The 14,727-nt window shown below is 36.4% G+C and overlaps 4 protein-coding genes and 1 non-coding gene across 6 annotated transcripts; 2 read left to right on the forward strand and 3 right to left on the reverse strand.

The window, feature by feature from the left end:
- Positions 1–2,307: 2,307 nt before the first annotated feature.
- Positions 2,308–3,887, forward strand: LOC106647462 (uncharacterized). Its single transcript, XM_014363869.2, has 5 exons — positions 2,308–2,457; positions 2,526–2,669; positions 2,731–2,829; positions 3,007–3,222; positions 3,306–3,887. The coding sequence occupies exons 1-5, from the start codon at positions 2,308–2,310 to the stop codon at positions 3,885–3,887; spliced, it is 1,191 nt and encodes a 396-aa protein (XP_014219355.2).
- Positions 3,888–4,012: 125 nt separating this feature from the next.
- On the reverse strand, positions 4,013–6,868 carry BHD (folliculin). Its single transcript, XM_089588904.1, has 8 exons — positions 6,444–6,868; positions 6,194–6,374; positions 5,629–6,111; positions 5,230–5,486; positions 4,799–5,164; positions 4,449–4,709; positions 4,207–4,370; positions 4,013–4,091 (listed from the first exon to the last, which is right to left on the reverse strand). The coding sequence occupies exons 1-8, from the start codon at positions 6,606–6,608 to the stop codon at positions 4,013–4,015; spliced, it is 1,956 nt and encodes a 651-aa protein (XP_089445030.1). The 5' UTR covers positions 6,609–6,868.
- A 3,475-nt stretch (positions 6,869–10,343) lies between these two features.
- Positions 10,344–11,848, forward strand: Polr2M (RNA polymerase II subunit M). 2 transcript variants are annotated; one of them, XM_014364018.2, is made up of 4 exons: positions 10,344–10,594; positions 10,668–10,929; positions 10,999–11,367; positions 11,444–11,848. In XM_014364018.2, exons 1-4 carry the CDS (start codon positions 10,440–10,442, stop codon positions 11,660–11,662), a joined length of 1,005 nt encoding a protein of 334 aa, XP_014219504.2. In that variant the 5' UTR covers positions 10,344–10,439; the 3' UTR covers positions 11,663–11,848. The 2 variants fall into 2 exon arrangements, with proteins under 2 accessions (XP_014219504.2, XP_089444887.1); XM_089588761.1 differs by having other exon boundaries at positions 10,671–10,929.
- Positions 11,849–12,015: 167 nt separating this feature from the next.
- On the reverse strand, positions 12,016–13,927 carry RpL13A (ribosomal protein L13A). Its single transcript, XM_014363967.2, has 6 exons — positions 13,839–13,927; positions 13,232–13,362; positions 12,875–12,984; positions 12,545–12,690; positions 12,236–12,358; positions 12,016–12,149 (listed from the first exon to the last, which is right to left on the reverse strand). Exons 1-6 carry the CDS (start codon positions 13,857–13,859, stop codon positions 12,060–12,062), a joined length of 621 nt encoding a protein of 206 aa, XP_014219453.1. The 5' UTR covers positions 13,860–13,927; the 3' UTR covers positions 12,016–12,059.
- Positions 12,762–12,827, reverse strand: LOC111644074 (small nucleolar RNA SNORD34). Its single transcript, XR_002759772.2, has one exon. It is a non-coding gene; the product is annotated as a small nucleolar RNA SNORD34 (small nucleolar RNA).
- Positions 13,928–14,727: the final 800 nt, after the last annotated feature.

The following is a 14,727-nucleotide window of genomic DNA, read 5'->3' on the forward strand; positions in this document are numbered from 1 at the left end:
AAAAAAAAAAAAAAAAATCGATGAATTTAGACGTAAAATGTATTTAGTAAAGAAGTGACTTTTGACTGTAAACCGATCGTAAATAAAAGGTTTTACTTTTTCAAGCGATTACTTATTGTTGGAGAATCGCAAGCGAACTACAGTTGTATGAAAAAAATTGAAAAAAAAAAAAGAGAAAAAAAAAGAAAAAGAAAAAAAACAAAAAAAAGAAAAAAAGCGCCGATGTGAAAGCGTATTAGTCTGTAAAGCAAAGTTGCATTCGGATGTCCTTTTATTCGTATGCATTACTACACGTATTCGTATAAAACGAAAAAATGATAAATGTATATTATTGTGTTGTTGGTTAAATGCACTGTACTTGCATCGGATTGCATAGTCTTTTTAAAACAGAATTTTACGAAACAAATTAAAACTTTTAAGTACACACGACGTCGATCGAGTCATTGAGATACTCATGCATTTTCTTCTTGTATCGAGTTGTAACTACTGCGGATAGTTGTTCGATTTTGGCTAAGCGTTAGTTAGGTAAGACACGTATAGTTATCGTGACGATTGTGAAAGCGAATCACTACTCGCACTTGTTAACTTGATAAGTGGACACTTGCTCTTGACTGAAAGTTTTTTGGGCTGCAAACCAATAATTCTTTTTTTAAAATTTTATTATTATTATTTTTTTTTTTTTTTCAATCATCACGGTAGTGTAGGGTGTTGTCTTAAACGTTTTTAAAGTAGTACGTTCGTAATCGTTTGAAGGATGTAGTTATTTGTCAATAGAGCGCTTCGATAAGTCTTTGGTTTTGATATGTCTTTAATGTTTGTTTTGCAGCAGCTTTGCATTTTTTTTTTGTTGTTGTACGAATTGCGTATTCAAAGTAGCGGTGGTAATTTTGATTACAATTGTACATTTGTGGAAAGAAAAATGCCATTCACTCACAAACGAATCGTTTTTCTGCCACTTAATGCGAGTAACAATAAAGTCACGCCCTTTTTATCGCTAACAAATTACCTTAGGATTTATGGTTCTTGGTAGCCTGTTTTTTTCCTTTTTTTTTTCATATTACTTTTACAAATTTTTACTATAATTATTAAATATTTTGTTTCAATTGTTGGGATCTAATATTTACAATTTACCGGCACGTTCATACGTATATTTATATACATTTACGTATAGTCGTAGTTGGTATACATGAACGTGTGTCAAGATAGTGCAATCAAATATTTTAACTATGTTATTACAAAAGTGTTTGAATAATCACACTGGAAGTATCAATTACTATTTCTTTAACTGTCATTTCGTTTGAAAATTGAATACTTTGTTTACTTACGTATTTTTATGTAAGATTCCGCATCAGAGAGAGAGTACTAATATTCGTATGTTTAATTTTTGTACACGATTCGATTAATAAGATGAATTTATTCGCGTTGCCTATTTACAATGCTATGTATTACTACTTTTAGAAATGTAAATCAAAAGTTTCATTTTCGTTGAAGAATGCGATCATACGAAAAAAGAAAAAAAAGAAATCATGGAAAATAAACAACCACACAATGTGCACGTTTGTATTTGCATATCACACATTATCATGAAAATTCAAATGTGTTATATACTGCTACTACTACAATTACTTCTACAACTATAACTACCGTTATTATTGTTACAATTATTATTTTTATGTCAATAACATTTTGTATCTATTTAGATATCTATCACCTCATACAAATATAATCAAACTGCAGATGCAATAAATAGTTTTGCAAATTGAAAAAAAAAATTTACGTTTCATTCGTCGTACGCCTTTTTCCTCGTCCGTTTCGTCCACAAAATCTCCCAAGTGTATACATTTCACGCTTACCAAAAAAAAACGCCCATTAATTACATAAACACCGTAGGTATATATACACGTAACTCAGTGGTCAAAAGGATGCCTCGATCGACACTTAGCCGAGCGAAATTTCGCTAATTCGCGATCGTGAGTTTGCGAATCTCCTCGGATTTCCCTTAAAAAAACCAATGCAGAAGGCGCTGCGGCGTTTTCTCTTGCATAAGGCCCGGATATATCGGGCGAGGAAATATGAGCAAAAAGCGTGGCATTATGGACACTTGGAGACGACCGGTGTACATTTTGTATACACGCGACAACGGCCGCGTAACGAAAGCTCATCGTCGCTCGGGCGTGAAACGCGGCACCGGCGGCGAAGAAAAGCCGCGAGCCTTCCGGGACGGACCCGACTCGGGGACAACCGGTTGCCGACGACACCTCTGCGTATCATCATTCGCCACTGCGCTCCCATAAGTATATGTATACCATGCCGATCCTGCGAAGGGACGTCGTTGTTCGGGCTCTCCTGCTCCACCTGGTGATGGCCGGTGGTCTCGGGGCCGACGCCGAGATCTCGGTCGCCGACAGCGTCAAGCGACAAATCGGCGACGCTCAAGAGACGATTGCCGATCGTAAGGTAGATTTCCGTTTACTATGGCACCCTCTGGTGTTGAATTATATGGCACGGCGGTGCGTCTTTTTAAGGACGCCGAGAAGGAGGTGATGCGGACAGCCGGGAGCTTTGGGTTCGAGTACCTCACGGGTGGCTCAAAGGACGATTCCTCGGCTCAACTCCTCGAGCCCGTCGCCTCGTCCGCCAGTCGCAAGGACCACCACGACCACTCCAAGGTACACATCACGTCATTCCTCACGGGATTGTTTCTACAATCTTTTCCTTCATTTCTTTCAGATTGGGTACAGCGTGGGTGGCCCACTGGTCAACATAGCCCAGGGCGCAGCTGCCCAGGCCCACAACTTTGAGAAGAACCAGCCGGCTGCCGCTGCCCAGGTAGTATTAGTAGTAGTATAGTCACACAGATTTTTTGTTTTACATTTGATGAAATGTGTGTGTGTACATATGATCCTTTTGCGATTCGTTGGGAAAAAATAGGGGAAAAAGCATACAATAAAGATACTGTAATATACATATACGACAGTTTCGTGTAAATATATAACAATCGTCCAGGCAGCTTACGTCGCTAAAAACCAACTCGGCCAGTCAGCGGGTCTAAGCGCGGCCACCGCGGCGGCGGCCTTTGCCGGTAAGCAGATAATCTACCGGGGCCTCCAGCAGCAGGCGTACAACGCGTATAGGGCCCTCGAGAGCGAAAAGCTCCAGCTGCAGCAGGCCCAGCGAGCGGCCACAGCGGCGGCGAGCGCCGTCCAGCACATAATGCGCCAAGTGATGATGACCCACGTCATATATTACATATACTTGTACTTATTGCGACAGGCAAATCTCAAGCTTTATTCATTGTTTTCAAGGTTCAAGTGATCACAACGGCGCTCAACTCGGCCCAGGAGACTTCGCAGCACGCGTCCGCGGTGGCAGCTCAGGCGACGGCGATGGTCGGGGCTGCCAAGGCTCGATTCTATGCGATCAAGGAGCAGCTCCATCTCGCCCGCATCGATTTCGAGGCGGCGCAGAAAGCCAATTTCGAGGCGGCCCACGCGGCTCAGGTTGCTCGGAGTAACGCCGTTGCGGCTGCGGTTCACGCGGCTGAGCTGGCCGAGGCCAACTATCACCGTCAGCATGGTAAGAAGCACGATGAACACCAAAGCGGGAAACTCGAGGAGTTGGAAAGCGACGGCGACGATGACGACGATGAGTACGAGGGTGAAGGTGAAGATGGGAATCACGAAGATCACGATCATCACGAGTCGACAATGGGTGTGACGGTGTCGATGACAGTGCCGTCCTCAAAGGCCACGGATAAGGACAAAACCGGCCGGCAGTTGAACTCGGCGACGCCCGATGCAGATCATTCTGCGGGATCTCCCGCTGCCAATACGTCCGCGATCAGCAAGGACGAACTGTACGACGCGTATGACAGTTTTCCGTATTGATAATTCGAGTACAGTTAAGTTCCGATCGTTAAGGAGTCTTTCACATCTAAGTTTAGGTAAACTTGTAAATTAATCATAGAACGTCGGTGTAAAAATGAAAGACACGTATGTTTTTATAAAAAAAATTATTTAATTACTATGAGAGATTTTTTATTCATTGACGTTATAAAAATAGAAACAGCAGATTTTACGGCGGTCTTGGAGCTATCACAGGTATCATTTCAGTGAATAAATAAAGTTTCATAAACCATATAATAATATGTTGGATCAAAAACGAATAAACTTACAGATGTGGACATTTTTTTTTTTTTAATCTTACTCGTATCTATGTCTCTTAGATGCAGCACCTTCCGATTCCATACTGTTTAATCCTTTGAGTTGGACAAATTGTTGACTCGCGTATACGAGTTTTATCCCTTCGTAAGCACCTCTCATCCAAACGCCAACTGCATGTGCTCCAGCAAGTTCAATAAATCCATAGTCCTGCAGAACAACATTTTTTTCGGAATTAATTTAAAATGCGTAACTTTAAACTTTAAATTATGGAGTTAAACAAATTACTGTTGCATTGATTAGATGGGAGGGTATTTCTCCTGATTCTAAAATAATGCGCGAAGTTAATATTTGCGCTGCATGTACTGCTTGTCCCAAAGCTTCAATGACGTCGACGTTTTTTCCGTAAGCATCGCAAAAAGCGATCCTGGCCGCATCGAGTGCATCAAAAAATTTAGAGCCCTGAATTATTTGGCCAATGGAGCTGGTAGCTTTGACGAATGCATTCACCCAATCATCAGTGTCCAAATTGTTCTTATTCATCAATTCCTTTAAATTATGATTAAATATGATTATATGATAACAAAAATTAACATAAAACCTCCCTCTATCAGTCGAGAGAAAAAAAAATTATTTACTTTTCCTACAGTGCTAAGAAACAATTTGTACAGCTCAGCTTGTGCATCTTTTTTGTAGTAGTCAAATATGTACGCTATATTAAATAATATATGGGACGAGCTCATGCCGGCAAATTTATTTTTGCGAATTTCAGTTTTTATCAAGTCAGCAGTAAAAGCCAAGCGTGTACCACATCTTTCGACTTCTGGAGGTATATCCGGGATGTCCAACATATCAATTTTCATAAAACAAGCAATCAATGCTTCACAAGCGTAATGAATAGCTGTCAGTAGTACATAAGTTTCTTGTAAATTTACATCAGTTGAAACTTTTGTATCAACTTTTGGATGGCTTTCGTTTTCAGGCTTACGTTTATTACTCTTTTCCTGATGATTATAACAGTAAAATGAATAAAGTTAAGTATCTTTTCGTTAATAATTTATATCTTTACCTGATTTGCGTTATTACTAGGAAGCTTTAATAATATTTGTCTACTGTTCGTTTTGGGCCAAGCATAAGCTGAAGTTGGCACATTTAAATAATACAAATATTTCAAGTTGCACATGTTTAAAAACGATACGTGAAAACCTTTTAGTTCTACAGACACGTGAAACGATCCACAGAAGAGTATTCTGACTTTAAACCGTAAACTATTCAACTGCCCAACCAGTTCTTTAATAACAATATTTGCTTCTAATTCACTAAATCCTGAGAAAATTTTAAAAAATCTTTGCTTGATTCAAAATAATGGTGGTTGTCATAAAAACATCTATTATAAAGATGCATATTTATGATACATCAAAAATATGCATTATATAAGTAAACAAAAATACAACTTATGTTAACTTACCATTAAAATAGTCGAGTATTATGGCAAGCTTGGAGCCTGGGGTAAACTCTTGACAATTTATTAAATCATCAATCACGTATTTAATTATTTCATTTGTAGACGAGTTTTCTATCGTAAAATTTTTTTTGTCACGATCTGATATTACATCTCCTCTAGTAATTTGAATTTGTGCTGGCTCGTCATAAGATTCCATGACATACACTGCAGTGCTAAATATTGATTTATTTCTGATTATTTCGTGGCATGCATTAAAAATTTCATCCAAATTACTTCCTTCTTCAGCCATGGCTCCCACAATTTTGAACAATAACAGAAGCCCTGAGGGACTTCTTGGACTAGAAACCGGCTTTTGATTTAATTTTTCACTTACTTCGTCTCTTACAAGAACCATTTTTACAGAAATGCCATTGCTTTCTGCATTCGTTTTTGCTTCGTAAAAATTCAAATAGAATTCTGGACAGTCGTGAACTAATAATAAAACTCCTGAAAAAAGTACACAAGAACGTGTCAGAGTTGTTTTGAACTCAAGCCTATCAAAAACCAAAACACTAAACTACAATCTAACCAGCAGCCTTTTCTTGATCAGTTAAGACTACGTGATTTATTGCTTCCAGAATACTATCACTTGAAGGTGTGTATGATACACTCTGATGTAGTCCTAATACGGCTCCAGTCAACATTCCTGGGCCTACAAAACCCGCGTACATGAGCCCTTCAACAACTGATCCTCCTCCAATAATTTTAACCTTCAATTCAAAAAAATTTAATTTATTAACGGATTAATAGACTTACATCAAATGATCAACAAGTCTTACCTTGCCATTCAGTTTATCAAGATCCTGCCGTACAACTGTCTTGCAACTGTCAATGAAAACGAGATTTTGATGCAACAACAGTATTCCTGACACGGTGTCATTGATAATTTTTTCAGTGTCATTCCATAATCTTCGATTTTTGTGCAAAGAATTTTGCGAGAACATCTCTAGATGATTTTCGCGTTTGCAATAATATTTTTCGTGACAGAACACACAATTCCAATATTATATATCTTTACTAAACCTTCTGATACCTGTTATTAATTGTTATTCCTCTAATGATCAACTACTTGTGATTCGCAATAATTAATAGCAATTCCTATACACTAGTTATATATCCACTAACTGTTATTTAAAATATAGATAACATGACAATAGATTATTTGATTTGCATTTCTCTTGCTAATAAATTATTATATTATGAAATAATTATAAAATACCATATGATGAGATGTATACATATATATTTTTCAGTTTATAATTAGCGCCATCTCGCGTTACGAATTTAGAAAATACGAAAATTTTCTCTGCTGGCAGCATTTCCAGCATTTGCCGATTTGCGGAATAACTTACAGCCTCTGATTTTATCATTCTGGTAAAGAGAGCACGGTGTAAGATATATGTGAAGTTATGTGTAATAATTACAGTAATCACGACTAAGTAGTGCCGTATGGTCGATTTTATTGAACCATATGAATATCTGTACTTTTGGAGGTCGATTTTCAGGTCAAAGATAGATTTTATACTTGCCACAAATAGCACGGATTACGTTAAATTTTCATTTTATATCCATATGATTAGTTGCGGCTGGTTTATAATCAATAAAGCGGCTCTACTGTAAGTTGTAATAATTATTTGGATCAGCGCCATCTAGCGGTCTTCATTTTTTAGCGAAAAGTGGCCTCTAAAATTCTCAATCAGAGCAATCAGGCTTAGAGCTATTTAATCAATTATAAACCAGCCGCAACTCATGGTGAAGCTATAAAATAAAAAAATAACAATACGTGTGTTTTTGGCGGCAAGTTATCAATTTATTTTCTACCAAAAATCGACCTCCTATGTATTTATACTTTTGAAGATAAATTTTCGAGCATAAGATAAATTGTTACCTTGCCGCCAAAAACACATGTATCGTTATTTTTTTATTTTATAGCTTCATCATGAGTTGCGGCTGGTTTATGATTGACTAAATGGCTCTAGGGCTAAGCTGCCTAAAGCTCTCCTTCAGAATTTCAGAAGCAATTTTTGGCCAAAAAAATCACGACCGCTAGATGGCGCTGATCCTAATGATTATAACTACTTATAGTAGAGCCATTTAATTAATTATAAACCAGCCGCAACTAATTTCGTAGATACAAAATAAATAGTTAAAGATAATTGTGCTACTTGCGGCAAGTTTGCAGTATATGTTTTATACGAATATCAACCTCATATATGTTTATACTTTTGGGTAATAGATAAATTGTAAACTTGACGCAAACAGTGCAAACAACGTTAAATTTTTATTTTGTATTCATGAAATTAGTTGCGGCTGGTTTATAAGTAATTAAATGGCTCTAGGGCTAAGCTGCCTAAAGCTCTCTTTCAGAATTTCAGAAGCAATTTTTGGCCAAAAAAATCACTACCGCTAGATGGCGCTGATTCAAATAATTATTGCTATTTACAGTAAAGTCATTTTATTAGTTATAAACCAGCCGCAAATAATTTTATGAATAGACAATAAATAGTTGATATTTTTTATGCTACTTGCGGCAAAATTGTGATATGTTTACATATGTTATCGATCAACTTTTTATTATTTAATAGTGTTGCAAATAAGTGTCCTGGATCATCAGGAAAAAGGTGCTTGACATATTTATTAATAATTATTTATTTACTTGATTTGCAATTAGCGCCCCAGGTTATACGGTGATAGGCGCTTGTGTTATTTATTAATAATTATTTATTTAACAGAGTTGCCAGTAAGCGCCCCGGGTCATTGGGTGATAGGTGCTTGTGTTATTCTAATAATTATTTATTTAAAAGAGTGGCCAGTAAGCGCCCCGGGTCATTGGGTGATAGGCGCTTGTGTTATTAATAATTATTTATTTAACAGAGTGACTAGTAAGCGCCCCGTGTCATGAGGTGATAGGCGCTTGTGTTATTTTAATAATTATTTCTTTAACAGAGTGGCCAGTTAGCGCCCCGGGTCATTGGGTGATAGGCACTTGTGTTATTATTAATTATTTATTTAACAGAGTGGCCAGTAAGCGCCCCGGGTCATTGGGTGATAGGTGCTTGTGTTATTCTAATAATTATTTATTTAAAAGAGTGGCCAGTAAGCGCCCCGGGTCATTGGGTGATAGGCGCTTGTGTTATTAATAATTATTTATTTAACAGAGTGACTAGTAAGCGCCCCGTGTCATGAGGTGATAGGCGCTTGTGTTATTTTAATAATTATTTCTTTAACAGAGTGGCCAGTTAGCGCCCCGGGTCATTGGGTGATAGGCACTTGTGTTATTAATATTACAATTTTGAATTTTCGCGTGTCTTTGGCAATGCCCCTTCACTGCTGAGTTGTCTGCTCGACGGAACATTCTCCCTAGATCGTATAGCTATATATACGATCTAGGGAAAAAGTTTCGATATTGAATCCGCCTAACCCAACGCTGGAATGGAGCATCGGATCTCACTAAATAAAAAATACATTTATTACAGAGACGTAAGTTTTAAGTAATATAAATAAACAAAGAACCCAACCTTCTCTGATTAAGTGAGATCCGATGCTCCATTGTAAGGAGACTCTTCGTGTGACTGTGCTTCTTTTTAAGACCTTTTTTCTTCAGTTGTCTCTTTTCGACTGATTAATTTGTACTTACATGAGTTAATGGTTAAAGGTCTAGAGTATTGTACTTTTGTAAATATTGTCGATTTTATGAGCCATATAAGATAAGTAGAATATTTATGGTTTTGGAGGTCGATTTTAAGATAAAAGATAAATTGTAAACTTGCCGCAAGTAGCACAATTATCTTTAACTATTTATTTTGTATCTACGAAATTAGTTGCGGCTGGTTTATAATTAATTAAATGGCTCTACTATAAGTAGTTATAATCATTAGGATCAGCGCCATCTAGCGGTCGTGATTTTTTTGGCCAAAAATTGCTTCTGAAATTCTGAAGGAGAGCTTTAGGCAGCTTAGCCCTAGAGCCATTTAGTCAATCATAAACCAGCCGCAACTCATGATGAAGCTATAAAATAAAAAAATAACGATACATGTGTTTTTGGCGGCAAGGTAACAATTTATCTTATGCTCGAAAATTTATCTTCAAAAGTATAAATACATAGGAGGTCGATTTTTGGTAGAAAATAGATTGATAACTTGCCGCCAAAAACACACGTATTGTTATTTTTTTATTCTATAGCTTCACCATGAGTTGCGGCTGGTTTATAATTGATTAAATAGCTCTAAGCCTGATTGCTCTGATTGAGAATTTTAGAGGCCACTTTTCGCTAAAAAATGAAGACCGCTAGATGGCGCTGATCCAAATAATTATTACAACTTACAGTAAAGCCGCTTTATTGATTATAAACCAGCCGCAACTAATCATATGGATATAAAATGAAAATTTAACGTAATCCGTGCTATTTGTGGCAAGTATAAAATCTATCTTTGACCTGAAAATCGACCTCCAAAACCATAAATATTCTACTCATCTTATATGGGTTATAAAATCGACAATATTTACAAAATTACAATACTTTAGACCTTTTACCATTACCTCATGGAAGCACAGCCCTTCAATATTCAGATATTATATCGGGTTGCGTGGGAGTGAAAACAGCAAATAATGCGTATAGTATAACTCAGCCGTCGGCCGTCTGGATTTTGCAGGCCTACTACTAGCGCTGTCTGGTGGAGAATTTTCTGGTGTTTGGTGTGGTGAAAGTTTTAGTTTAAGCCTAATGCCAAAACTCGGCAATAATTACCATTGTATAAAAAAAATTATTCAAGAAAATGAGCATTATCAAACCAATAATAAAAAAAATACCTGGCGAAGTGCCCCCGCTGCCTAAAAAGTCAAGTCAAGGTTATATAGACGATTTAGGGGAAAAGACAAAAATTGAGCTGCAGGAGCTCCTGGAGCGTCAAAATAAACTCCTAGCCAACAAGTATGTCAAATTTACTGGTTTCCTCGATGATAAAACTAAATCAATTAAATCGATAAATGAAACATATCTTCAGAAGCTTTGTTTCAAAACTACCTGACAAAGGAGCAAAAATAATAAGTTTTAAAGAAAAACTGTCCAAGGAACTTGAACATCGAAATCATGTGGAGGGTGCAGCTAAACTGTTATCTAGGCTCAACATTGCTTCTGAAGGCAAGGCAGCAATGAGTAAACTTGAGTGGACTGGAGAATACAGTGAAAAAGCAGAAAAAAATGGAAAAATCGTAGAGCTCGATAGTGATGACGACAATGAAAATGTCCTTAAAATATTAGCCCAGGTTTCTTATTTTTTAATATTTAACATATCAAAAACTTGTACTTGTATAAAATATTTGAAATTATTACAGCCAACTGGTAGTGGAGTTCACAAAAAAAAAGTCATACACCTTGCACAAGAAGAATCACTAATAAAGCCTGAAGATCTTGTTGAAATAGAATCTGCAAGCAATGCCAATATTGACGTGGGTCATATCAAATACATAGTGAACAAAGTTGAAAATTCAGAGAATAAAAAGAAAAAGGAACCATTTAGACCTTACAGGACAACAAAATCTAATGTTCATGATCCTGAAAAGGAAATAGAGAGGGGCAAGAAAAAACATTTTAAGTGGGAGGTGACAGCAGCAACACCACCTACTATTGTGCATGGAGCTGTCAAGCCATTAAGTATTGAAGAATCTCTAGAGTTACAAAAAGAGCAAACGGCCAAATTAAAAGTAATAGTTTCTGTTTTAACTTTACTTTTAAATTTTTGCAATGACTGGCTTTTACAATTTAATTATTTAATTTTAGGTGATTCAAGCCAAGAATGCGGCCGAACGATTAGTTCAGCAACTAGGAACGCACACGATTGGCAATTTACCGAGAAATGCTGGAAATTATCGGTCTCATATAGAAAAATCAGACTCTTCGAGTTCAGAAGATGAAGAGGATTATGAAGAAGTTTATGATGATGAAGACAATGATAGAGGGGGAACTGTTACTTATACTGTTGATACTGTTGAAAGTTAACGATTTATTTTTTGTACCTAAAGCCGAAACACAAAATATCGTGCATGTACTATGGGTGGAAGTATAGAATGTTTGCCACCTGAGGCAAAGCAGATTGAATTAACATACGATCTGGGATAGTCTACTATCTTGTTCTCAAAGCGTAATGTATTGTCACACTGTACTAAGTCATTTGTAAAAAAACTGAATAGCTATGAAAAATATATTTTTTAAATATTTTACGTAACTGTAGTATTCTTTGTTATTTATATATTTCTGAGAGATTTGAAGGAGTTGTAAATGAATTCAAATCACTTTTAATAAAATATTTAGTTAAAATACTTTATTAAAAAAAAAAAAAATTCAATCCTATATTTTCAATAAGATAAGATGTTTTATTATTCTTATAACAAAGGTCTTAGTTGTAACCGCAACTCTTGATAATGTTTGTATACTCAGTGGCAGTTTTTTGTACGGCCTTTGATTCTTTAGCCAAGTGGGTGAGTTTCTGAAAGTAAAAGAAAAACAAAAAATCATTGACAAATGACATAAACCAATTGACCAAGTTGAAAAAAATTTATTAAACTAAGTTACCTTGAGCTTCCTTCTCTTTTGCACGTCGATGATGGTCCTAACACGTCTCTTGTTCTCAAGGGAACGAACAACTGCTTGGTATTTCCATCCAACTTCATGTGAAAGACGCCCAACATGACAGTACTGCAATAAAATTGCATTTTGTTAATTTATTCTTTAATATTTAATTCTTTTATTTATATCTATTATTAACTCAGTTGAAGCTGTCATCAAATTGATTAGCCAATATTCAGGCGCAAATTACCAAAACATCATAGTGATTTGTTTAACTGTTCAAAGTTTTAAATAGAAATAATTAGGAAAACTCACTTTTCTGCCTGGTTTCAAGCACATGACCCTCATAGCGCTAGGGACAACAAGTCGCTTTCTCCTGTCATATGGTGGAGGAACTCCTTCATATGCTTTTAATCTTCTGAGAGCATCCTTACCTCTCTGTGTTTTGTGTGGGATCATTCCTGTAATAACATTCAAAGAGATTAATACAACGTTCAAGTAATTTCAGCTACATTATAAGAAATAAAAATTTCTCATTCTGAATTTGTTTTCACTTAAAAATCAAATAATGTAGGTAATCGAATAATCATGGAAAAAGGTAGCTCATTAAATAAATTGTGAAAGCCAAACGCTACTAACACTTACCACGAACTGTTTTCCAAAAGATCCTGCTAGGAGCACGGAAGTGGAATGGACCACGAGCTGGGTTCACGTTGCACCTTTTGCGCAAGAAGGACATGAACTTCAGTTTGTTCCTGTAATGGAAAATGCCAATCTTTAACAACACTGTGTGTGAAATGCAAGATCATTATTGACAAGTTTTAACAAAAATCATACAAAATATTTGTTTCATAACCATTCAAATAATGTAGGTAAGAATAGAGATAATCACGTATTATTAAACAGAAACCATGCACAGATATTAAGGAATTTTTATCAACAGTAACAAAGAGGTTGTAAGCATAAGAGGAATCATAGGATAAATGAGTAAGACCTACTAACCTGAAGAAGTTACCGGAGATGTTTAACTGTTCGCATCTCACGACGATGACTTTGTTACCCTGGAGGATGGTCTTGGAAACGATAGCTGCCAACCGGCCCAGGAGATGGCCACGGCCATCGATCAGAATGGCCTGCAAATTTAAGTCAACGTTAACTCAGCAAATGTAAATATCCAGAAGGCACAAAAAAAATCACTCCGAAGCTGTTTGTGAATATAAAACTAGGGGGGTAACCACCGAAGCCAATAACCCATAATATATTGGCAACACTCAACGTAAAAGATTCATCAACATCGGCCTCGGAACCGTATAGATATAAGCACACGAATTTGGTAAGTAAAAAACAAAATAACAATCCAAAAGTATTGACGTGGTAGTAGAAAAAATCTGGATCCACAAACAGTCGGGAAAAGAGCGATTAACACGTGTTAAACGCGGAGAGGTTAAAGGCGGTGCGCTGTACACGTAGTTTGCACGACTAGCGTTCATCCTCGAGAACAAATAAAACGATCAACGCACTCGCGAGCGGATGGTTCGCAAATTTTGCAAATTCAGCCACTAACTTGGGCATTTGGGTGAAAGAAAAATTATGAAATATCGACGTATACCTTGTTGCTAAAACCCGTCATCGCGTGGTCTCGACTGGAAAAGAGAAAAGATGGCGAGATCTCCTTCGCCAAGGAGGCGAGAAAAAGAGACACTACACCTTACGACGTATGTCGCTCTAGCGAGTCGAATGAAAAGCTCAACGACCACGACGCCCCGCTCATTGGATAAAACAGGTTGTTTACTTGCTGCTGTACCGAGAGAGCACCGCGGGTATTTTGATTTTTTGTTCTATTGGAAATTTTTTTTATTGTATTTTCTTACAGGTTATTCGTTGATTTTAACTGGAGAGAAATTATATGATATGTTTAAGTCATTCTGAATTTTTCAGTTAACGAATCGTTCCCACAAATGCTTCATTCCATTAGAAGGTATTTGAGCTAGAAGGAACGATAGATCATTTGGCTGTAACAAAACAATATTTTAATGTAATACTAGTTCGTCTAATTAATCTACAGATGTATTTATTCATTGACGACGTGAACAAGATTAAATACTCAAAAACACTTTTATTATTAAATATTCGTATATTCAAGTGATCAATTTATCATAAAAATATCATACATTGCTACTTTGAGAAGCTGCGTATTATTGTGTGATAAATAAACAGCTCAAGACAAGTGAGACGTTAAAATTAATCTTGGGCAAATTTTTTATTGATAACAACTTTGTGGTCTTCGTTTTGCTGGTCCATTTTTACCCCTTTACCTATATGCGTCCCGCTGTCCAATAAAACAAATCGATGTTTTATAAATTTTTTTTGTCTATTGCTGCTTTGATATTCTTTTCATTTTTTATTTAATTCGTGATAAAAAAGCAGAGTGCTGTTGCAATTAAAAGTTAGTAATGTTTATTTCAAGTCTGAAAATACTAATAATAATAATAATAAAA

The sequence above is a fragment of the Copidosoma floridanum genome, unplaced genomic scaffold, assembly GCF_036245765.1.
Source record: "Copidosoma floridanum isolate Cflo_tuat_1 unplaced genomic scaffold, Cflo_Japanese_pri ptg000007l, whole genome shotgun sequence".
Taxonomy (NCBI): domain Eukaryota; kingdom Metazoa; phylum Arthropoda; class Insecta; order Hymenoptera; family Encyrtidae; genus Copidosoma; species Copidosoma floridanum.